Source organism: Rhineura floridana, chromosome 9, assembly GCF_030035675.1.
Source record: "Rhineura floridana isolate rRhiFlo1 chromosome 9, rRhiFlo1.hap2, whole genome shotgun sequence".
NCBI classification, from domain to species: domain Eukaryota; kingdom Metazoa; phylum Chordata; class Lepidosauria; order Squamata; family Rhineuridae; genus Rhineura; species Rhineura floridana.
In genome coordinates, this window is record NC_084488.1 from 79045786 (window position 1) to 79070683 (window position 24898).

At 42.2% G+C, this 24898-nt stretch overlaps 1 protein-coding gene across 7 annotated transcripts in view; it reads right to left on the reverse strand.

Annotated features, from left to right (window-relative positions):
- The window catches only part of INTU (inturned planar cell polarity protein), a 49615-nt gene extending 28487 nt beyond the window's left edge, over nt 1-21128 (reverse strand). For 2 of the 7 annotated variants that reach the window (XM_061585082.1, XM_061585086.1), the window contains exons 1-2: nt 11698-11906; nt 3532-4118 (exon numbers count right to left, since the gene is read on the reverse strand). In XM_061585082.1, coding sequence (XP_061441066.1) covers nt 3532-4118; nt 11698-11822 — 712 coding nt within the window. In that variant the 5' untranslated portion in view covers nt 11823-11906. Of the gene's footprint in view, nt 1-3531; nt 4119-4766; nt 4818-9389; nt 9471-11697; nt 11907-11990; nt 12074-20669 lie in introns of those variants that run through there. The other 5 variants (XM_061585080.1, XM_061585081.1, XM_061585079.1 and 2 more) reach the window with 5 other exon arrangements.
- Between the last annotated feature and the right edge of the window lie 3770 nt (nt 21129-24898).

A 24898-nucleotide genomic window follows, 5' to 3' on the forward strand; every position in this document is an offset into this window, starting at 1 on the left:
CTCATAGTAATAAGGACAATACTGTATAAGTCCTGATCCAGCTAAGGTTACTTTTGACAAAATTCCACTGCTTTCCCTTGGACTTAGCTACAAGTAACTTTAGCTGGATTGGGGCCAGAGGATATAGTACATAAGGGAGGAAAGAAACACGAATAAAGAAAAAAGAGTGATTCAAGTTACAAATATGCGAAATCATTAACTTGCAGAACCCTACATCGCAAGAAGTAACTGGTAGATGCAATAGCAAATACAATGAAGTTTTAGCATTGCCAAACATGACTGTGCTAGTTTACTGTCTTATATAGATCAAGCTTCACTATGTTCATGGCTACTTTATCCTGGGCCCTATGCCCTTCCATGGGAATCTGTCCTGCTTGGAGGAGAGGCAGGATTGGTGCTGCTTCAGGGGTATTAGCACAGAGGCATAGAACATCATATCAACTTTGCTTTAAAATGTATGTATATTTCCACTGTGATTTCCTCTGGTGTCCAGTTTAACAAACAGCTTGTTTCAACTGCAGTGGCAAACACACAAAGCAAAGCTGGTTGCATGATTCTCATGCATGCATGCTCGCTCACTCTCATCTTCAGATTCCACTGAAGTCCGATCCTGCAGTTACTCCTGCAATACACTGGACAGAAGTTTGTTTAACTCTAAGACAAGTTTTTTACCCAAAATCTTCTGATTATATCACTTTGTCAAAATAAAACCAAAGTGTTCATTTTAAAAGCAATTTGTTAAAACCTTTTTCCTCATTCTAAATACACTACCCTAACATATATTTTATTTTTGCCAAAAAAACAAAATCTGATCAAGATATTTGACTAAAAAGAGATGCATTTGGGCTTAATTATAAGTTATCTCTGCCAATTGCAATAAAACCCATGACTTTTATATAACACACACATTTTGCTGTATGCCACATTTACATCTAAAAGTACCCAGTGTTCGCTGCACATCTATAATTTTAAAGTATTTTAAAAGGAAATTATATACTTGTATATGAATTGGCAGAAGATGCATCTCACTTACCAGTTCAAAGCTCAAGGAATGAACTATGATAGAAATAAAAACAGAATGTAATATAAAATAGTTGATAGTTTGGGATAAGATGTTATGCTTTCCAAACTTCTAATTTGCTTTCGAACAAAAATTAATTTTAATTCCTCACTTCCTTTTTTCCAAGTTGTCATATGCTTAAATTAATCTTTCATAAATGTAATCATTGATGCAATATTTATCTTTTCTGGCTCAGTAGCCTTCATAAGAGATCTGTTTTGGTAACATTCAGGAGAATGAGCATTACATGATAAGAGTACAGTATAACCAGCAGAGGTGCCCTTCCAAGAATAGCAAATGGAATTCAGAGGATACGTACACAAAAGGATACATATGTACATTGTGTGTGTGGGGTGTAATTATTTTAAAATGAACAGTTTTTACTATATGGACATGTGTGTCAAAATGCACATTACATCTCCTCATAATACAATGTAAAAAGCAATAAAGTATTATACATTAACATGCTTTATGAATGCTAGCAGAGATTTCCTGTGACAATATTTGCTCTCACATAGCCTGCTCAGAATATTCTCAATCATGTATGATCTTCCGTTTCCCCCTAACATCTACAGAGTAGTGGTCATGCTGTTTTTCATTTCCTTCTTTCTATGCTTCTCTCAGTCCTTTCTATTCTTCTCTCAGTTTTGCAATATTCAAGTGTGTGGTTCTTTGCAACATCCAGATCTTGATTTACTGTTTGGCTGGGAAATAAAGAGCCATTTCTGGCATCCTACCTATCATTTTTATTATTGTCTGTGACTACAAGGAGCCCCAACTTACTGCATTATCTAGTACTCTTATGATCCCTCATTACAAAATCAGCAATAGATTCTGCCTGCACAAACTACATAATGTCATGTCTGCAAACAGTAGCCAATTCTTTCTGGTTTATCATCTGCAGATCACATGCTTCGTATCACTGATACACAGAACACTCTTGGCTAGCATTATATGTGTTCCCAGCTTCTCACTGTTAGTATCCAGACTTTCAAAAACCTTTTGATAATGTATCTCAGCAAAGACTCCTGAGTAAGCTTAGCAGTCATGGAATAAGTCCTCTTATGGATCAGCAACTGGTTAAGAAACAGAAAGCAGAGAGTAGGAATGAATAGGCAGTTCTCACAGTAGAGGGAATGTAGAAAGTAGAGTCCCCCAAGGGCCAGTACTGGGACCTATGCTTTTTAACTTGTTTGCAAATGGTCTAGAGTGAGGGGTGAGCAGTGAAGTAGCAAGGTTTCCTGATGATACTAAATTGTTCAAGGTGGCTAAAACCAAAAGGGATTGCAAGAAACTCCAAAAGAATCTCTACAAACTGGCTGTATAGGCAGTAAAATGGTAAATGCAATTAAATGTAAGTAAGTGTAAAATGATACACATTGGGATAAGTTTCCCCCCCTAATTTCACATATACGCTAATGGGGTCTGGAGTAGGTGACTGGCGAGGAATGAGACCTTGGACCTTGTAGAGGATAGCTCAATGAAGATTCTGACCCAGTGTGTGGCAGCTCTGAAAAAGGTGAATTCCATGCTAGGAATCGTTATGAAAGGGATTGAAAATAAAACCACCAATATCAAAATGCTGTTACACGAATCCATACTGGGAGTACGCTTGGAATATGTGTACAGTTCTGGTCATGTCCCTCAGAAGGGATACTGTAGAGCTAGAAAAGGTTCAAAAAATGACAGCTAAAATGATCAAGGAGATGGAGCAACTCCCCTATGAGGAAAGATTATAACATTTAGGGCTTTTTAATTTAGAAAAAAAGCAAGTAAGGGTGGGGAGGATATGACAGAAGTGTATAAGATTATGCATGTTGTGGAGAAAGTGGACACAGAGAAGTATTTCTCCCTCTCTTGTAATACTAGAAACAGGGGCCATCCAATGAAGCTGAACACTGGAAGATTCAGGACAGACAAAAGGAAGTATTTCTTCACACAGCACATAGTTAAACTATGGAATTCACTCTCGCAACTTAGATGGCTTTAAAAGAGAATTAGATGAATTCATGGAGCACGCGGCTATCAGTGGTCAACTGAATACAAGTTGCTAGGAAACACAAGTAGTGGAAGCGCTGCTATACTCATGTCCTGCTTGCAGGCTTCCCATAGGCATCTGGTTGGCCTTGTGGGAACAGGATGCTAGATGGGGCCTTTAGCTTGATCTAGCAGGTCTTTTCTTAGGTTATTACTACAATGCATGCTAGGGCTGGAGAATTACCACCACCAGACTTTTGCTCTCAGAGAAAAATCATCCTAGGAACTAAGAAGGATCTTCTACTGTATTGAAATTAGAAAAATATTTAAATTGTGACTGATTTCCTAATATTTACTGTTATTAGTATTCATGCCACAGAGCTGAGATTCCTAAATCCATGGCAGGACCATGTGCATGCCAGCCAATTAGTAAACCTTTCACCTCCCACAATACTGAGAGGCACTGCCAGAATTGCATAAACTGTAGCACTTACCAATCAATATGTGACCAGACTTTATTGCTGAGCTGCCTGGTATCAAACCATGTATTATGAGTTTCTCTTCGTCAACACTTCTAGATTCAAAACTGTGTGGATGTTTTTCAGCTTTTCTCCATGGAGATTGATGGATAATCCCTATTAATGATTCCAGAAGCTTGAGTTGCTCCCCTGTCTCAGCATTTGATAGCCTCTTTGGATTTACATAAATGTAGACATTTTTGTACTGTTGCTGGACTACATTTTCCATCTTCTGACAGGAAGGGTGTTTCAATATGGATGCTGGGCCAGAGGCATGAACATCACACTTGCTTCTTGTTGTCTTCTTACTAGAACGTTTTGATAAAACATTTCTATATTTTAATATTTTAGTGAACTTTTCCAGTCTGTGTTCACTCTTTCTATTTTTTCGAGATCCATCATGAATAACCTCAGCTTCATTTTCACAAAACCTGACATGGTTCACCATAGGCAGATCCAGAGAGGTGTCTTGAAGGAGAGTTTCTGCCTCATCTTCACTCAGCTCTAGATAGAACAATTCTCCATTTTTCTGTACGCTATCCAACCATTCAGGTACAAGGTCACTGTGAAAGACAAGGGTAGTATTAGAATGACAGTAAAGGGTGAAAAGACTTACAGTGTGCTCAGGTTTGTAGCCCTCTGGAGCTTGTTCATAATGAACATAAAAGCATTTACAAGGAGGGGAACGGGATGAAGAACCTCAGTCTAAAGCAGCATTCACTAGACTTACTATTCAGTCTCAACAAAAGCATCCATCATAGAAACCAACATTATTGAAGCATTCTCTTCACACCCATGCCTGAATAAGCAACCACATGCATATGAGTGAGAGGTCTCCTTTTGATCAAAGGAGCAAGGCAGCTTCCCCCCTCTCCCTGTTCAGTCTAAGAAATGGAAAGAAAAGTATTTGCTGTGGCATTATGAACAACATGCAAATTAAAACTATATAGCTGGTCTACATTAGAGAAGATTTTCTATTGTTGCCACATCCAAAAAAGTTCTCTATTTGACCAAACTGAGAAAATTACTTCTGTGTTTTAAACTGATCTCATTCTTGGATTAGTTAAGCAATTCAATTTAGAAATAATGCAGATTTTCTGTAACATAAAGTGACAAGATTAAGTAGAAAACTATCAAGATCAAAATTCTAGGGTGCAGCAGCATCAGTGTCTGAGGGCCTATCTGTTTTAGATGTTTAAACAGTATCATACCACTTTAAGCAGTCATGGCTTCCCCAAAGAATCCTAGGAACTGTAATTAGTTAAGTGTCATGGCCCCTTCAGAGGACTCGGAGGAAGAGGCAGAGTTGGCAGATCCAGGAGAAGGAACTAGTGGAACCCCTGAGGACACAACTCTGGCCCCCAGCTGGAGAACGTCCAGGACCTGGCTGAAGCCCCTCAATCGGATTCTGGGTATGAACAGGAGGTTCCCCTCCCCCCTGCGGAAAGGAGACACCAGCGAGTAGCACAGCAATGAAGGAAGAGGTTGGGTCATTTAAGAACAAGCAGCTCTGAGCAGCTGGGAGACTAATCATGGGCACCTGGCTTAGGGAGTCTGTTATAAAAGGCAGTTCATGGCTGCAGTAGACTGCCGACTACAATGTCGGTTGTGACCCCTCGTGTGTAATGCTGTTGCTAGCCTCTAGACCTTTGGACTGGACCCCTGGCTTTCTGAACTCTGCTTCCCTACCTGGACAATGCTCTTGGACACTGCTACTGGTTAGTTTGTCAAGCTTTTCTTCTGCCAGCTGGTCTCTGTTATCTGCCTGGCCTTCACTGATTTATTGCCCATCTAACTGCCGGCTGCTTCATTACTGCCCAGCCCCCAGCCCTGAAGCTGACATTAAGGGTGCTGAGAGTTGTTAGGAGACCCCTATTCTCCTCACAGAGTTACAATTCTCAGAATTCCCTAGGAAAAGGGACTGCCTGTTAAACCGCTTTGGGAACTGTAGCTCTATGAGAACAGGGGTTTCTGAACAACTCTCAGCACCCTTAACAAACTACAGTTCTTGCTATGTGCTTTCTTCATCGGACACAGCAAGGTTGCTAGACAACCAGTTCAGGAAGTGCTGCTACACACAGCTTACACAAATAGGTTAAATGGCTGTCTATCCAAAGTCAGAAACTGATCAATTATCAAAATGGGAAGTGATAAACATGGACTTTCACAAGGACCTGTCATAACTTTATTGATGTTCAACGTTTTTATTATCAATTTGCATGAAGCAGTGACACACAAGTTCTAAACTTGTAGATGAACTAGTAACAAGTTTAAATGCTAGAGGCAACAGGATTAGAAGTGAGAACTGAGCAATCTCCCTTGCAAAAATTCAACCAATCAAACAACATAGAGGATATTTCATAAGTCATTTGATCAGAGCTTGGAAGTAACTAGTTACAAGTAACGAATTACTTGTAATTTATTACTTTTTTGAGTAACGAGTGGGTAACTTCATTACATTTTGCTGGTAATAGAGCGAGTAGTAACTTCATTACTTTTGAGGAGTAATTGTAATGTTTCCTGCATTACTTTTGCGCATTACTTGGGGGTGGTGGAGCAGGGGAAGTCTTCTGCTCCTCTGATTTGTGAATAAAAATCATGTGCTTCAAATTGGGCTTCTGTGCAGCGTTGTTCTTCCTTCATGCTCTATGGGTGCTTAGGAGGCGATGAGGGAGGAGGTGGAGAGCGAGACTGGGTGGAGAAAACAATTGTTTAAGAATTGACAGGAGTGGAAGGAGAAAAGAGCTGGAGGCAATATATATATATACAAAAATATGTGTGTTGGGGGTATCATCATTGCTGGGGGTGGGGTGAGGGGATGTGAGATCCTGTTATGCCATTCTGTTAATCTTATGGATAAAAAAAATATTCTACTACCCTCTGTTTGTGTGTGCTTATTTTTAATGTTGTTTTAGGCTACTTAGATGTGCAGCAGCCAAGGCCAGCACCTTGCAGGCAATTTTTTAAAAAGTAACTGAAATGTAATTGTAGCAATTACTTTTGAGTAAAAGTAATCAGTTACTTTCAGAGCAATTGTAATTTTAACGGTAATTACTACTTTTTGGGGGGTATGTAACTGTAACTGTAATTTATTACTTTTTAAAAGTAATCTTCCAAGCTCTGCATTTGATTCTGACATGAAAGACTGCTTATTCCCCAAATGCCAGATATCGTCATTATTCTAATCAAAGCCTCCAGAAGAATAGATTCCAGAGTTTCATAGCCTAATTGTTCCTACTGCTGGGAAGGTTTCCTAAAATTCATTTGTTGCAACATATATAGGGCTAAACTAGACATGACCCTGATTTGTGAATAAGATCTCTTATGATTTAGAGTGCTAGCCCTCCTATGCTACTGTAACCCCAACAACTGTTTGAAATATTTGTTCAAAAACTTTTAAAGCAAACCTTAACCACATCATACTTAATATGCTTCCCCATATTTAGGGGCCAGTTGTCCTGTGGCATTTCATCTCCCCCCCACACCACTTTTCACTTTTTAAAAAATGCTTAACTTACTATGCTATCAGGGTCCAATTTGCCCCTATTGAAATGACTGTAAAAGTGAAACTAGCAAATGCCAAAGCTAACTGACACCAAATAGGGGTGGGAAAGATAACTCAGCATTTAGCCTCTATGATAAATTCCATGTTTGTGTGGTTGTACCACTTCATGAGCACTAGTACAATTATTTTTCTTATAGTAAAAAGCCAGACAAACTGCAAGGGTCTGCTAGACCCCAGTAGTAAAATTTATCCTAGGGGAAAGATGAGCTACTTGTGGCCTTCCAGAAGATATTGGCCTACAACTCCCATAGGTCCTAAACACCGACCATACTGGTTTGGGCTAAGGGGAGCTGAGAGTCCAACAACATCTAGAGGACCATAAGTTCCCTCTCCCTGCCCTATGGGGTGAATTCTGCTCCATGTTGGCTTTATCTTCACACAGACGTTAACACACTCATAGTACAAACTTGAAACTAATACTTGGCTCTTTTTTGGGGGGCTATTAGACTATTTGGATACATCTGGCTTCCTCCATTATTTACTATATGCGAAATATGTCACATAGGTTTTTGTGCCACACTCTGTTTTTGGAATGCAATGCCAATAAAATCTATTCCCTCCCTCTTCAGTTAAGACTTATTTTGAAATACGTCATAAGCTTTGTTTCCAACTGGGACTATGGAGTCCATTTGACCCCAATAGCAGATTGATAGTATGTATTTTTTAAAAAGTGGTGGAGGGGGATAAGCCAGTCTTCATGGTCAAACTTGAATTAATGTCTCAAAAGATTATCTGGTTCATATTAGGCCACGCTTCTTTCTTTTAAATGCAGCTTTGCAAATGTATCCAACTAACTCATACGTATAGTCCTTTGAAACAATGACCAAGTATGAATTAGTTGAATACAACCCTACCATTTGTGCATAGTTAGGAAATTAAGGTTGCAATCCTAACCTCTCTTAACTGTGAATAAGTCCCAAGAAATTAAATCTGACACTTTTGCATAGACATGGTTAGAACTCCGCTGTAAGCCAAGAGCCATCCCCCTCCCCAAGCTCCCCTCATGGCTGTTTTTTGGGGGGGGATGGTGGTGGCTACAATACATATTTATATCTACATAAAGGAAGAACTTTTTTTTTTGTCAGAGACAACTCAGACAACCATGTACTGTGACCAGTAAAGCCTTACTCTTTGGATACTGAAATAGTTAGTTGGATATGGTACTGATCCAAGCACAATATCAAGTTTCATATTTGCTTGAAACCTACAACTTATTGTGTTATGCTGCTACTGGTGTGCTTTTATTCAAAGTCACCAATAAAAACATCTGTAGAAAGTATGTGGTAAAAATGTTACCAATAAAGACGTCCTGGAATTTAAGAGTATATAATCTGTGTTCCATTACTAAAGCCAGATAGAAAGCTTTAAATACATTAGGATTCTTCACTATTTTTTAGAGCAAGAGCAGGACAGATTACCAGGAAACCTGGGGAGGGACTGATGGTAATTAAAATCCTACTATGAATGGCAAAATCACAAGGAACAGAAAGGGATTTTCTATATGACTGAAAGAAGGGATAGGTTGGAAGCAAATAGCTTAGATATTTAAATGTACACACTGTTTCTGGGAAAGCCAGACTTCAGATATATACTGTGGAGAGGAGAGCCTGGCTGGGAATCCAGAGTCTGTGAGTTCAAATCCCCACTCATGTCTCCTGGGTGTCAAGGGCCAGCTAAAGATCACCCCCTCAGGGGTTATGAGCCCTACCACCTGTGCAGCCATGGGCAAGCTGCATAGTCCCAAGGAGCCCAGTTGCCCCCCAGCTGGCAGTTGCGGACAAGGAAGGGGCTGACTTGTGCAGCTGTGGCAAGCTGAGCAGGCCCTAGCCAGCTGGGGGAGGACTAGCCTCAGAGGGAGGCAATGGTAAACCCCCTCTGAATACCGCTTACCATGAAAACCCTATTCATAGGGCCATCATAAGTCGGGATCAACTTGAAAGCAATCCATTCCCATTCCATGCCAACAACCTTGGGATCTAGCACTGCTCCTGGAGGAATTGTATGCATTAGGACTTGATGTGGGGAGGCAAATAAAGGGAAATGTAGATTTAATATAAATTGTAATGGGAAGCAAAGGTCTGTGAAACAAAGGAGTGCAGAGAAGGAAGAGCAGCACAATGGGCTAAAAAGGTAGCAATGATACCTTTAACTCTTTCCTACTCTTCCTCTATCTCAGGCTCTTTACAGTGCCTATGATCTGTTGCCCCTGTTGGTCAATATGATAATTAGAAATAACTCACCATGATCTAACACAGTAGAGGCTACTAACCTTATCAGCGTTCCTAATACTGGTCTTAATGAGGTGCAAAAACTGTTGCTACATCAGGGCAGCCATGTGTGCTGTGTATGTGTTTGTCAGTTTGTGTTCTGTGCTTCAAAAAAACATTTCTATGACCTCTGTTGATGTCAGAGTATAACTGTCAAGGTTCGAGGCCTTGTGCAGCTATCGTTCAGCAGGCCTGTTTAGTGGCAGCTGTTTGGTAACAGATTCTGAAAACAAAGGAAGACAATCATTTTTAAGCTGGGCCTAAACCAGGTAAATTTATTGTAATTGGTCCGAGAAACAATAGACTCCAGCTGAAGGTTCTGGTCAGAGAGGACCTGGTAGTTAATGGTCAGTGAGGAAAGTCAGTTGATGAGGGAGGTATGAGGCAATGACCGGAGAAAGTTGAAGTGAATGCGGACAATAGAGGCCAGAATATTAAGCTATTCATCTCTGGTGCGATATCTATACCTTGCTGGTAACAATCAGAAGTAGACAGCCAGTGCAAAGAGGCTGCCCTGTGTAAGGATCTTACCAGAAAAAGGTTACATAAACAGCTTTTTAAAAAAAAAAAAAATCAGCTAAACTGTCCGAGCAACTAGAATGACAACAGGAGGAATTCTGAAGTCACAGGCAGATTGTGCCCAGTATCTGGACCGGGTTGTGAAGGAATTTGGCTGGGACAAAAGTCACTTAGAAGCTGGTGTCAGCAACAGTGTCTCTTGACTCCTTAGAAACTGTCAAATACATGCATGACCCCAATATAAATATCTATTCCATTTGTAAAAAAAACGTATCTTTGATAAACAGTCTTAATTAATAGTTCATCCTGTCTCCAATGTTTGTGTCTGTCTCATGCCTAAGCCTGTTATAGCAAGCTATTAGAAGGATTTAAAAGCATTCTAAGGGAGCTGGTGGCAGCAGATAAGGGTTACACTGAGGAACTCTGAGTTACTGTGGCGAGGAGTTCCATGGACCCTGAAACATAACAATTAAAGAATCACAAATATCTGAAATTGTATTCATACAAAGTGGTACTGGGGGAACTGTTTCTTTAGATCATGTTATTCTGTTGTACCAAAAACAAGAATTTTGTGGCACCTTAAAAACTAGCAAATTTATTATAACATAAGCTTTCATGGACTGAAGTCTACTTCATCAGACACCTGAACTGTAATCCTGAATTGGCAAGCATATACATGGTAGTGAGAATGCAGAGAAGTATTTCAAAGGGAAATGCAAAAAGTACAGGAACAATTCTATAATTGTCAGTCATTTCTGCATTTCACTAAAGTTAACTGCTAAGATATATATATCACTTGGTCCACCCTGAACCTGGATAATTGTTAGAAAGAAAAATGTTATGGGCTTGTGCTACCTGGAAGGTCCATTGCTTACATGTTGGAATTGTTTAGTATTTCACAAAATTCCTGCACACTGCAGAGTTCTCAGGCATGACCTACAGCACACACAGTTCATGCAGGCATTGATTTTCCAGAACTGTAAGGCTATGATGCACTGGGACTACTGAAAGCAAGCATCAGCACCCTGATTACCTGGCTGCTTCAGGCCTTGAGGCTAGAGAGAGGACATGTAACCCACCAATGACAGAAGTGGGATAGAAGAACATATGCAGAAACTGGACTAGTGAGTAAAGGCTTACATGTTGTACTTATACCCTGCCCTCTGTTAGCAAAGATTCAAGATAGGCAATTGGTGAAAGGGGAGGAAAATCTAATCACTTTCTGTGCTTGAGACAAGAAAGATACTTTGTCTGCAAACTAGAATGCAGAGGCCTCTGGAACAAATGGGAGCCCTGTCTTCGGCAAGCCTAGCTAAGGCATCTCCCCACTCATTCAAAATCAACAAAAATGACAGAAATAATCATCTATCTCATTATGATATATTGTAACGTGGTAGGGGGCATGAAAGCTGCCTCAATGAAGAGAGAGGAAGGCACAGAGATGATGATGCCTTTATTGCAAGGCCTTCACTCTCCTACCCTGCTACTGTCGTTCAGGAAGAATGGAGTCAGGGATATAGGAGCTTAACAAGTACACACAGTACATCTTTGAGGATCCTACTTCTGCAGGAATCCAATCCACTCAGTTTGTGATGGCTTATCTTCATGGGATGGGGGTGGAAGCATTTTAAGATGCCATAGACAGGGTCTCTATCTTTTCGGGGCAACACAGAATAATAATCTGGCTATTTATTTTATAGCCTAAACCCCAACATGTGGAAGTAAGAAACAAAAAATGCTGCAGCAACCGGCCCATATTACACACCCAAATCTCCCCCTCCCCCTCCTTACTCGGAGCTGCTAGACGGAGAGGCAGAGCATGACGTTCCGCTTTCTGTCGAAAGACGGCCTTCGCACTCGTCACATTTCTCAAGCGACTCTACCTCTCGAGGAACCCCAAAAGGCAACGACGACATAGCGAGGAAATAATCAGCTTCCTTAAAAGGCCCTGGCGCAATCCGCCGCCATGACAGCGAAGACCGAGAGGCAGCACGTGACCCACAGACGGCTCCCCTATTGGCGCACGTTAGGGAACCATGGTAACATAAGAAGCTCGAGGCCGAACTTGCTCGGTGGGTTTTTACCTGAGTTGAACTCTTCGCATAGTAAAGAACTAGGGTTGCCAGGTCGGAGCCATCCAAAAACCTGAGAAAATGGGGGTGGGCCCTAGTGACGTCATGGGGCGGGCCCTAGTGATATCATTAAGCATGATACATTGTATCAACCACAGTTGCTTGGAGCATGCCATTCAAAAAAAAATCTCTGGAGATTAAAATAGAAATCTTACCTAAAATAGGGTGTAAAATAAGGTCATTCTTTCTCACAAGCTTAGGGTGATGCAAAATGGAAATGGACTGCCTTCAAGTTGATCCCAGATAGGGTCTTCATGGTAAGCAGTATTCAGACAGAGGTGGTTTACTATTGCCTTCCTCTGAGTCTGAGAGGCAGTGACTGGCCCAAGGTCACCCAGTGAGCTTCATGGCTGTGTGGGGATTTGAACCCTGGTCTCCCAAGTCACAGTTCAACACCTTTAGGGAACATTTAATCTAGCTTCCTTGCTTCTGGCAAGAAGGGTTTACGTGCCCTCAGGCCAGGCCATTATTGGAAGAAAGGAGCCTAGTGTTGCAGAGATGTTAGATGGGAGCACAGATGGATGCTCCTGAAGGCAGCAATTATAAACATGCTTATTAAGGAACTAAGCCCCATAGAACTCAACAGGACTTACTTCTGAGTAGATAGTTTGGATTGTGCTGTTAGTAATGCTTGACTAGGGATCCTCTGCAAAGACATCCATATCCAAGCAGGGTTGACAACCCCCTGCCTGGAATGCCCTGGCCTTATCTTTTAATGTGGCTGCTCCAAACTTCTTTACAGATTTGACCCTTCACTTCAGAAAGAGGTCTGAGAAATGTGTAAGAGAAAGAAGATTCTCTACCCTTTCTGTCTACTCTGTGGGGTGCTATAAACTCACTTGGACAGCCAATCCAATTCCAGTGAGTAATAATTGACAGAGAAAAAACACCCATGGTTTAGTCTACCTTCACAGGCAGCAGCTTGGGAACAACAACTGCAGCCACACTTTCAAATATGTGAATTCTCTTTTACCATTAGTGGGCAAAAAACAAACCATCATGCAACCAACAAGGCACATCATCAATGGGTTTTAGGGGTTTAGTTGACCACATGGAACCACTGTTGTTGCTTCTATGGATGTAAGGGAGGAGGGTCAAAGGTACATGAAATGCAAACAGAAAATGAAAAAAGACAGTGATGCTTCCCTAAATGCAATACCATACCAACCACAGCAACACATACCAAAGGGTCAGCGTAACCCTTCAACTTCTAGGTAGAACTCTTACTAGGACATTAGGGACATTTCTTGGGAGGTGCAGTTCTGATGCCTTCTAGTTTACTTGCTTCTGGCAAGAAGGGTTTACGTGCCCTCAGACTTGGCCATTATTGGAAGAAAGGAGTTTAGTGTTGCAGAGATGTTAGATGGGAGCACAGATAGATGCCCCTGAAGGCAGCAACTGTAAACATGCTTATTAAGGAACTAAGCCCCATAGAACTCAATAGGACTTACTTCTGAGTAGATACGGTTGCAGCCATGTTAAGGACAAGGGAGGACATTCTAGGCAAAACAGACAAATAATTGGGTGTCCGAACAAATTAAACCAGAACTATCACTAGAAGCTAAAATGATGAAACTGAGGTTATCATACTTTGGACACATAATGAGAAGACACGATTCACTAGAAAAGACAATAACGCTGGGAAAAAAAGAAGGGAGTACAAAAAGAGGAAGGCCAAACAAGAGATGGATTGATTCCATAAAGGAAGCCACAGACCTGAACTTACAAGATCTGAACTAAATAGGACTTACTTCTGAGTAGATATGGTTGCAGCCATGTTAAGGACAAGGGAGGGCATTCTAGGCAAGCAGTTGGCAATCACAATTATACAATTACCTCTAGTATTAAGGTAAAGGTAAAAATGTGACAGAAATAAAACCAATAGCACCAGGTTACAAACAATTTTTTTATTAACAAACACTATCTTTAAGAGAACAAAGGCAGGTTACATCACCAATCAATCTAGTCCCAACTAGAGTAGAGACCCACTGAAGCAATGAAATTGCAGCTGGTTTTAGACATTTATCTCTCTTACAAAAGAGAAGTGGATGACATCCAAGGGATGTTTTCAACCATTATAAACATTATAAACAGTATTACTCTTTATAAAAGAAAAACAGAAAGAATGAACAAGGTGCTTTCACTGTAGGAACTGGTGTTAAATAACTAAACAGGCTGAGTTTAGAATTTGTACTTCTCATTTGAAACACAAGCTTTAAGCAACCTTTGTTCTTCCTTCACATATTTAAAAAACTCAGCACAGTTCATGCCAAAGTTTAATTTGACACAAAGCTCTGCTTTAACAAGGGAAGGTAACATACGGTTCCTGTTGTCAGTCCATACATTGCCCATTAGTGAAAACGCTCTCTCCACGAAAGCATTGCTTACTGGGATGGCAAACACTGCACTGACAACCTTCACCAGAATTCTTGATCTGATGCTCTTTAGCAACTGCACCCATTTCTCATCCAGAGGAAGATCAGATGTTCTGACCTCAGGCACAAACTTTTTAACCAGGCAAAGTTAATCAAAAAGTCCATCAACAGCCGAAGCTCTCTGGGAGGTTTACAGTAACTAAAAACATTAAAAACAAATATACAAATTTAAAACACATCTTTTAAAAACAATTTAAAACACAATTTAAAAAATTTAAAACAATTTATAAGCAAAAGTTATTATTAGACAAAAATTACTAAAGAAATTGAATATGGTTTATCAACAATGAGCATTTGACAGCTTTTATAGTAGTGTCAGTCTCACAATTAACCAGTATAGTTGTCTAAACAAGTCTACCTTCTGAGACTTTTGGAACTACATCATGCAAGAGACAAAAGTAGGGCACATACATTGACCATGGTGGGGGATGCTGAAGCTGAACTCAACATTACTCTTCATTTAACATGGATTCCACCTAGTTTGGAGTATGGTGAAACTCAGTGGGATCACATGGCAGGTAAGTAAACTGACTCCTTCCTTCCCTGGTCAATGAACAAATTGTTCAAGAAGCAGTGTATCATCATGTTTTGGGATGTTTTATTACAATGCCCAATACTAAGGTTGTAACCATATGTAACAACTACTTTTGAATAAAAGTGGAGAGGATTGAGGTGTATGTCATCCTATGTGCTAGCCTGCAGACTTAAAGATGTACTTTTAACTCGCCAACAATTAACTTTAGACCAGAAAAAGATCGTTCAATTTACTTTTTTATGGTTAAAGTATGTAGAAACCGCAATTAAAAAATAAGAAAAAAAGGGGTGGGGGAATGTTGCCAAAGCCATATTGCTCTAATAAAATTATGGCTCTATAAAAATGCAGCTTTCAAACAGGCCAGTTTCTTTCTGTTTTGATAATATTGAACATCTGACAGCTGGTAGTACACATGCTGTCATCATTCAGGGTTTGCAGACAGCAACAGATAACAGAAAGCTTTTTTTAAAAAAAAGAAGGGGAGAAGAAAACACAGACTATAGACTGTCTTGCAAAGTTTAATACATGAATTCAGATATGAAGCTAAAGTGGGGAATTCTACAGCCAGATTTAAATCTAACCTGGCAAGAAATAATTAAGTCCCTGGAGGATGGAAGCACTTAAAAACACACAGTAACACAAAGAGGAGAGAAGAACACAGGAGTCCTGCAGAAACAAATCCTTTCTGCCCTTAACTCTACTCTTCTTATGGCCCATGTATTTGTATGGAGGCAGCCCCAAGCTAACAAATCCCCAATTTTAGTTTAAGGCAAGGGTCAAGCACAGTAATACCCCAAGAAACACGCTTTCACCACCACGGCTCAGCCCAGAAATGAAGAAGTAAAGACAGTATCGCCGAGCATGTGCAAAGTTATTTCAATAAACAGCGCTTCAAGCACCTGAGATTAAGTTAAAGAGTTGCAGGTGCAAGAGTGTGACATCCAAACAGGCCCTCAAAGCCTTTCAGCACGCTTCCTTAACAGACGTACTAGAAGTGGGCCGGTCAGCCTACCTCCGAACCGGCTGGACTAAGGAGGAGGAGCCGGCCCAGCCTGCCCTCCAAGGCTCCTGCTGAGGCTGAGCCTGCAGGCCTCCGCATCGGCCCTGTCTCGGCAGCGGTTGCTAGGAGACGGGCGTCGCGGCTTGTCAGCCTCAGCAGGAGCCGTGGAGGGCAGGCTGGGCCGGCTCCTTTTTAGCCCCGGAGCCGGTTCCTCTGCTCCGGAAAGGACGGCCGCCGGCTTCACCCCTCCTGCTGTGGGCACCCCTGGGCGGCAGCGGCCGCGATGGGCCCCCCCAGCGGCGCCAACAGCAGGAGGGGTGAAGCGGCCGGCCGTCCTTTCTGGAGCTGGAGAACCGGCTGGACTAAGGAGGAGGAGCCGCCCCAGCCTGCCCTCCACGGCTCCTGCGCTGCGGCTGCCAGGCAGGCCGCAAGCTGCATGGGATGGGCCCCGGCCCCCGTCTTGGCCGGGGCTAAGAGGGAGCCGGCCCAGCCTGGGCTCCACTGCCACCCCACCACTCGCCTCAGTCCACCCACGGCAGCGGCTGCGGCCATGGCTGCGGCCGCGATCGCGATCGTGATCCCCCCCCCACCAGAGACTTCAGCAGCCTGAGCCCCAGGGTGGGGAACTGGCTCCGGGCCGGCCGGGGCTAAGAAAGATGGAGCCAGGCCGGCCCAGCCTAGTCTCTGCTGCTGCCACCGCTTGCCTCCACCCACCCATGGGCCATCAGATCACCCTCACACGCCCGGGCCCCGGCCACCTGTATGTTCTCTCTGTGGGTGGTGGTGGGAGCGGGCAGGGGCTGCTGCTGGAGGAGTCCCTCCCTCACTGTGTCGGCTGCTCAAGTCCTGCCTGCGGCCTGCCTGCCTGAAATTGTAAAGAGCGGAAGTCGGCCAGCCGCAGCCCAACGTATGCGTGGTCAATCGCGCATGCGTGGCTGAGGGGGCCAATAAAAAGCCGGAGATCCACCTTTTAAACTGAAGTATAGCCGGAGGCCGGACACGGCCCCCTTTTGCCAGACTCTCCGGCAGATTGCCGGAGACCTGGCAAGCCTATAAAGAACATAACCCCCTCCCCGCTGTTGTTCTCGATATTAACAGAAAATAGTCTCTTTTATATATCATTTTAAGGCACCCGCTATAATGATCTAGGGCCTACTCTGCTCAGTAGGACTTACTCCTAGTTAACGTGTGACGACTGTAGCCTTGCAGACCCATCTTTTGCATACTTTTTCTTCTGTAAATAAACTGTTCCACTCATCAGCTTCCTGGATAAATTGAAAGTAGTAATAGGGATCGTTGAACAAATGGGCAAATAACGTGTAATTTTAACAAATGCCATTCCTGGCTTTAATTCCTTCGTTATGGTTGTGTTGAACTGTGACTTGTGTATGCAATATTATTCCTGTTACATAGACGTTACTGTCTATTCCTCAACAGTACGTCCAGCACCAGGGTTTATAAATGAAACCATACAAGAACAAGAAGAGATGATGCCTTTATTGCACAATCTGTAAGAAAAGCTCACTGGAGTTTCCCTGCAGTATTTCTGAGTCTCTCTGTCTTGATTTCTAGGTCAGGAATTAAAGGCAAGTTATTACCACACTACCATTTGCCATCTTAGTCTGGGAGGAAAGCAGTGTGCATACCATAACCAACACAGTGAATATTAATCCCACTTACCTTTTGTCTGTATTTTCAGTATAGCAAACTATGGAAGTACTGGGCTGCAGACACACATTTTGAAATGACTCTGCCCAGGGCTGGACACATCTCCCTTTCCCACTGCTGAGTAGGACTATCCACAGCAAAGTATTGGGCCTGAGCCGACAGCAAAGCATTTTCATTGGACACACTTGGAGTGGCAACAGGTTTGAGGGCCAATCACTTTTGACATCTGTGTGAAGCTGACTTCAAGATAAAACAGGCTTGAGCTGCAACTTCTGAGGTTTAGAGTAAAAGGGGGTGGCGTTTTACTAGCATTGTGTATCCCCGCATTCAGAGGTACACAGCTGCAAGTGTACCTCTATCCTTAATCTGTCAAAGAGAAGTAAACATCCTTTACACAACAATTGTGTTTACTGTGGCTACAAAAGGGGCAGCCAACACAGTGCCCTCCAGAGATTGCTGGAATGCAACTCCCATCATTTCTGATCATTGGTCAGACTGGCTAGAGCTGATGGGAATTACAGTCCAACATCATCTGGAGGCACCACACTGGTGATCTCTGGGCTAGACAAACATTACTTCAGCATTTCTCGTGTAAAGTGTGATGGATCAATGCACATTCCTAAATGTGTATCCCTAAAATGTATGCGGATACCTGCTGAGAAGCTACAACCAATCTACAGTGTGCAGCTGGTCTTCATACTTTCTGTGTACAGTATTCTGCAGGAAACACCATTATAACACTGGTATAGGTACAGCAAACATAGTCTCTGCAGAAAGTGTGAAGCCATTGTGGGCCTGCTTCTGAGTGGAGTCTCTTCTAAGGTATGTGATTTCAGCTGATCCTTGTGTGGATCTTTGCTTGTCCAAACTGGAACACCAGGAATGAGGAGGAGTGCTAAAAGTTCTTGGATGAAATTCACACACTAGTTAATACCTATTTCCTCCAGTACTCACTCCCTCTTTTCTGCCCCCCTTCTGATTAATGATATATTTAGCTGATTAATGATATACCTACTGGGGTCTGCTTCGCCAGTGCATTCCTAGGGAACGTGCTAGTAAAGCAGACCCCTGCAGCCAGCAGAACTGAACTCTCCACTCAGCAGCTAGTGAGTGGAAGGTTCAATCCTACTGGGTGCTGCTGGCGAAGCAGACCCTTCATCCCACTGGTAACTTTGACAGGTGGGCGGGACTGCCACCTATCAGTCACCAGACACCATCAATGACATCAGATGATTGACACATGGGTGGCCCCCATCCATCTGTCAAAGTTGGCCTGCAGGGGTGGCAGGAGATATATGTCTGGCTTGCTTGACAAAACTGTTTCCTACTCCTGATACAGCACTAAGTAGCCATGAGGAATGCTGTCCTCTGGACAAGAACATTGAGGGAGAAGGATAGTAAGAGCTGTAGTGAAATCACTTGATGGCAGCTTTCAGAATGTGGTGTTAGCCCTGTCTTCTTTCAGAGTGCTCCTACAGAAAAGCTAGTTGTCTACAGTTCAAAATTACACATTTTCATATTATTTAATTTTGTGTATGGAGAAAAAGAAAAGAGTGTATCTCTAAAGAAAAAAGAACCAACCATTTTTGCCTTCAGAAAAATTACCAATCTGTTAAAGATGATGTCTCTCAGTAAGAATAAAGATAGTTGTGATAATTCAGTCTAACAGATATTTAGCTGCTAGGAAACATAGGTTGATACAGACACAACATTTTAACTCAGGATTTAAAAAAAATCCATGCATTTAAAAAAAATTGAATCATTTTACATGTGATTAATCTCTAGTAACTATCAGCCCATGATTCTGATTAATAATAATTAATCCCCACATCTTCCTCCACTCCTACGAAGAGTTGGTAGGGGGAGACTCCATCTACATGAGTACTTAAAGTACAGATTTTAAGAAAGATCATTACCATTTTCACAAGTATGTGTGTGTGTGTTTCACATTACAATGTGCATGGTGCTGGATGTGTGTTAAGTCAACATTAAGCCCAACAGGCCTGGTCAGTGACATGCAGGAACTGAGGGTGTGCCTCAGAATATATCACAGAACCCTCTGCTATATACAGAGGATTCTGTGACATTCAGGGTTTTCCACATGGAAATTGTGGGAGAACACTTAAGAATCACCACATTAATCAAAGGTTTGTGTGGAGGAAGATTAATCCTTGAGAGGGCCTGATATGACAGGGTGTATGATGCAAGTCACCCCAACTGCATGTAGGAAAGAAAGTTGAATCCAACCCACAGTTTCACTAACTTTTACTCAGAGGAGACTCATTGAAATTAATGGTCATGACTTACTTAGATCCATCAATTTCAATGGGTTTACTTTGAGTAAAGGTTAGCTGAGTACAACCCTGTACGTAGCTTATCAGAAAAGAGAGAAACTCTGGAACACATCTATGCTCCAATGCACTAAATCTAGGGATGGGGAACCTCTGTGCATGCCAAATGTTGAAGGACTCCAGCTCCCATAATTCCTGATCATTGTCCTTGCTGATTGGGTCCAGTAGTGTAGTGGCAAATTCAGAAGTGCAGGCAAGGTCCCTTCATGATAGTCACACCCCCTCACAGCCGCACTCCCTTTTCAACTTTCCCTCATCTCCCTTGCTCTCCATGTCATCTCTGAGTCTGCACTCCACTACCCTAGGAGCCAATCAGCATGAAATGGGAGGCTGTATGTTAGCTACTGAGAAGAGTCTTCTCAGTGGCTGATTCACCTCCTTTCATTCATCGAATTCAATCAGCACAAAGGACAAGGACTCTTCTCAATGGCTAACATACTTTCCTTTCATACTGATTGGCTCACACATAGGGACCTGGCTGGAACCCGGCTCTCATAAAAGTAAAGGGTCTACGACACACCCACCCACGACCCTGGACTGATGGGAGTTTGAGTTCAGCAACATCTGGGAAAGGCACTGGTTGCCACCTCTGCACTTTTCCCTAGTTGGGGAGGGGCCTGCCCCGCAAAGGTGCACACTGACCTGTGCAGCAGGATGCTCTGAACCGAATCCAAATCCTCCAGGTTCCTGGTGACAGGTCTGGGAATGCTGTGCTTCTTAACGCGGAACATGCCGCAGAAGCAGGCGGCGCCTTTTCCTGCTCATTCCCCGGGTGCAAAGCCGTGTCTGCTGAGTCCACCGGGATTCATGCAGGATCTTGCAGATCAGGCAAAGCTAACAGCGACCAGTTGGGACGTCAGCGAAACCTTCAATGCTTACTTAGCAGCCCCTGGCTCCGGGAGGGGGTGGCAGCTGGTTACTCCCCAAGCTCCGGCGTCTGTAGAACTCAGCGACCCTCGTCTCCTTCGGAAATCTGAGTTTCCCGACTTCTTTCCACGATCAAGGATCTCTGACCATCCGCAAATGGGAGAGAGCCCTAACCTGCGGCTACAGCCGCAATCTCTTCTGCCGAGGAAACTTGGTGGGCTGTTGCTCTAGACAGTAGAGCAGGTGGGAGCCTCTCCGCCCTCGCTCCCTCCTTCCTTCCTCCTGTCGTATTCCCCTGGGTCTTAAAGTCCCTGAAAACTAGGTAGGGACCAGGGCATTTTCAATCATGACACACACACCCAAAATGCAATCCTATGTAAGTGTATATGGAGGTCGGTCTCATACACAGAACTCAGTGGCATTTAAGCTCCGAATAAACATGCTTGATATCAGGATTCCAAAACAGGGCATCTCTAGTGTTATTTATGCACTGCGTGTCTGAAAGGTGTTAATGCAAATACAGAAAACAGTGTTACAAGTGCTTTAAACAAAAGTAATTACAGACTCAAACAGCTGTTATAGCACAGTGGAGAGGAGAGCCTGGCTGGGAGTCCAGAGTCTAAGTTCAAATCCCCTGGGTGTCAAGGACCAGCATGTCTCCTGGGTGTCAAGGGCCAGCAGCTGCATAGTCCCAAGAGCCCAGTTGCCCCCCAGCTGGCAGTTGCGGACAAGAAAGGGGCTGGCTTGTGGTGTTGCGGCAAGCTGAGCAGGCCCTAGCCTGCTGGGGGGCACTATCCTCAGAGGGAGGCAATGGTAAGCACCCTCTGAATACCGTTTTCCATGAAAACCCTATTTGTAGGGTCGCCATAAGTCAGGATTGACTTGAAGGCAGTCCATTTCCATTTTTCCCCCAATTACAGACTCACATATGAACATGTAAGTGCATATGCGTACGCCATATGGAATGTGTAAGAATCCACGGCCAGTCCCACATATACCCAGTCACATTCCATACCCTCTTACTGTCCCTATTTTTTTTTTTGTATCTATCCCTGGGTAAATCCATTGCTTCTGTTTTGCCTTGTGGAAAGTTGTTGTGTGTGGATCTTTTTTGTGTGTTAAGTGCTTATTCCCATGCACTAGAGGTCTTCATATTTCAACTTGTCCCCTAGGTCTGTAGAAGTTTAATTTCTGAAGTGTGTGTGTGTTTGGAAATGGGGATATGTATCCCTAAGTCTGCAGCAGAGGGTGGGAAGAGGGCCACTTCATTGGTGTAACTTGATAAGCAACTTTTGGCTCCCCACTGCCACCACCTCCTTGGAGCATTGCTAGGTACTTAAAAGGCTCATGGCACAAACTGGCCTCAGATGGTGGGTGCATTTTTTAAAAAAAAGTGGTTAAAAAAAAAGAAAGAAGGGACAGGAGATCAGGGGACCAGTGCAAGAGACCCAGGGCTTGCCTGAATACCCAAACCTTGAACCATTTCCATTTCAGTTGGTCATGAGAAGAACTTGTAACTATCAACTTGTACTTGAGCTTGCTTATTTCCTTCTCCCTCCTAATCCATTCCCCTTTTCTGTCATATCGGTTTACTTAAATTATAAACCTGAGGTCAGGGACTTTGTTCATCAGTAAGCTGCTCTGGGAGCCTTTTGTGGCTGAAGAGTAGGGTAAACATGTTTAAATAAATCTTGACTAGTGCACACAGAGATGTATGTAAATGTGTGTGCATGGATACAAAGCAGCAGTGAACTGATTTTTCCTATCATCCTCCATAATGTGTGACACCCCCTACTACAGAAGCCATTTCAGATTTGGCTATTGCAGAGTACTGCCATCTCTGTTGTCTTTTCAGAAGCTACTGAAGATCTATCCTCTTTCAACAAGCCTTTTAAGTAGAGACCTCTTTCCAGTCTGCATCTGTACTGGAATTGTTTAAGATGCTTTAAAATATTTTTTAAAATATGTTTTTAGTGTTTTATCACTTGTTGTTTGCTGTCATGGGTTCCTACTGGGAAGAAGGGTAGGATATAAATTTAATAAATAAAATAATAAATAATAAATGAAGAGCAGGCAATGAAAGTAAGGTGTAGTAACATGCAGCATTGTGGGTCTCAGGTAGTAATCCTTCATATGAAAATAGGAGTATTACAAGCACACTCTTGAAATATGCACATTCATATTTTATAGGTACACACCTTAAACCAAGCAATGTGTGCAGCATGACCTTAACAGATGTCTTTAAGGTTCTTTTGTGATGTGTATGTGAATTCTATTAATGCAGGATAGAATGTCATATAGGAATCAATTTTTCTTTTTTGACAAGCCAATGTGGCCTTAACAGCACTGTCACATGATGAAATAAATCTCAGTTGATAAATCATGAGTGTTATCCAACATTTTCATATTGACAGTAGGCTCACTGAAATCATTGGAAGTCCACTGATTGGGACTACTCTGACTTTGTTGGCTATCACCCATTTTAATTTTAGAAGATTCATCCACTAAGGATGCAATGCCTACCAGTCTGGGCGTAAGTACTATTGAACTCAGAAGGGTTTACTTCTAAATAGACACATATAGGATATTTGTGTTAGCAAAACCAGTAGTTTTGAACAAAAAGGCATGTTCTGTCTGATTTTACATGATTCATGAAGGTTGTCATCTTAGAAAATGCATTTTTCCTTCTGTGTATGAGAGAAGTAATAATGTTTCTTATATATATAATTTGCTGCTTGATTAGTTGGGGCATCTTTTTAGTTAATCAAAGCCCAAGGAGGAAAAGCTGGCTTAAGCCTTACCCTGGCAAGATTCTATCATGTGAAAACTCTGCATGATAGAACTGTTAGTTGCAAAAGAAAATAAGAAGTATGCATCATGCTGTGTTCAAACCAATTTCCCCAGCATAATCTCATAGCAGTCTTGGGGACATTTGTGGCTGAATGTCTGCGTATAAATCTTCTGAACAAACAATAAGTAAATAGTATCAAATTACATTTTGGAGGGGAGGCATAGTCTGTTATAGCTATGCTTCTCAAGATGCAGATCTCACAATATGTCAAATATTAAATATTTCATAAAACAGGAGATTATATTGTTTTATAAAATAGTAGAAATGAAAACAATATTTCTGCTTATTTGGGCAAAATTTAGGGTGTTGCACAGTATAAACTAATTTGAGAAAGAAAACTGGTGTATGACCTGCATATGAAAATGTCCATAGGCAGCAAACCTGAAATTGTTCCTGGCAATAAAATTTTTCATGGTGCTAGCATGACCTGGACACCTCTTCAAGCATTAGCTGAATGGTGAAGCATATTCTTTGTATGCAAAAGCCCCCTGTCCCCATTTCATTTATTGGCAACTCCAGTAAAAAACAACTTTTTTAAAATAAAAGAATTAAATAAGGGCCAAACTAAGCAGTACACTATCTGATTAAAAAAAGAATAGCATACTTTAGGACCTGCCATTATGGATTCATATGGAAAGCAGGATTGGGCCAAGATGATATGATTCTAAGACTGAGCTATTGAGCTACCGGGCCAAGTTCAAGGTTCTAGTTTTGGTGTTCAAAGCCCTATACAGCTTGGGACCAGGATACCTGAAAGACCGTCTTATCCCTTATATACCCAGTCAATCACTGTGCTCTGCAGGTGAGGGCCTCCTGCAGATACCATCTTATCAGGAGGTCTATTCTGCACAACATAGGAAATGGACCTTTAGTGTGGCGGCACCTACCCTGTGGAATTTCCTCCCCTTAAATATTAGAAAGGCGCCATCTCTGTTATCTTTTGGTGCCTATTGAAGACCTTCCTCTTTCAACAAGCCTTTTAAGTTGAGACCTATCCCAGTCTGAGTCTGTGTTGGATTGCTTTTTAATATGTTCTTAAACCTTCTTTTTAAAATGTTTTTAATCTTAAAAGATGTTTTGAAAGCTTTTTTAAAGAAACTTTTAAAAAGATGTTTTGTTTTAATGTGTTTTAAAGTTTGTTTTTATGATATTT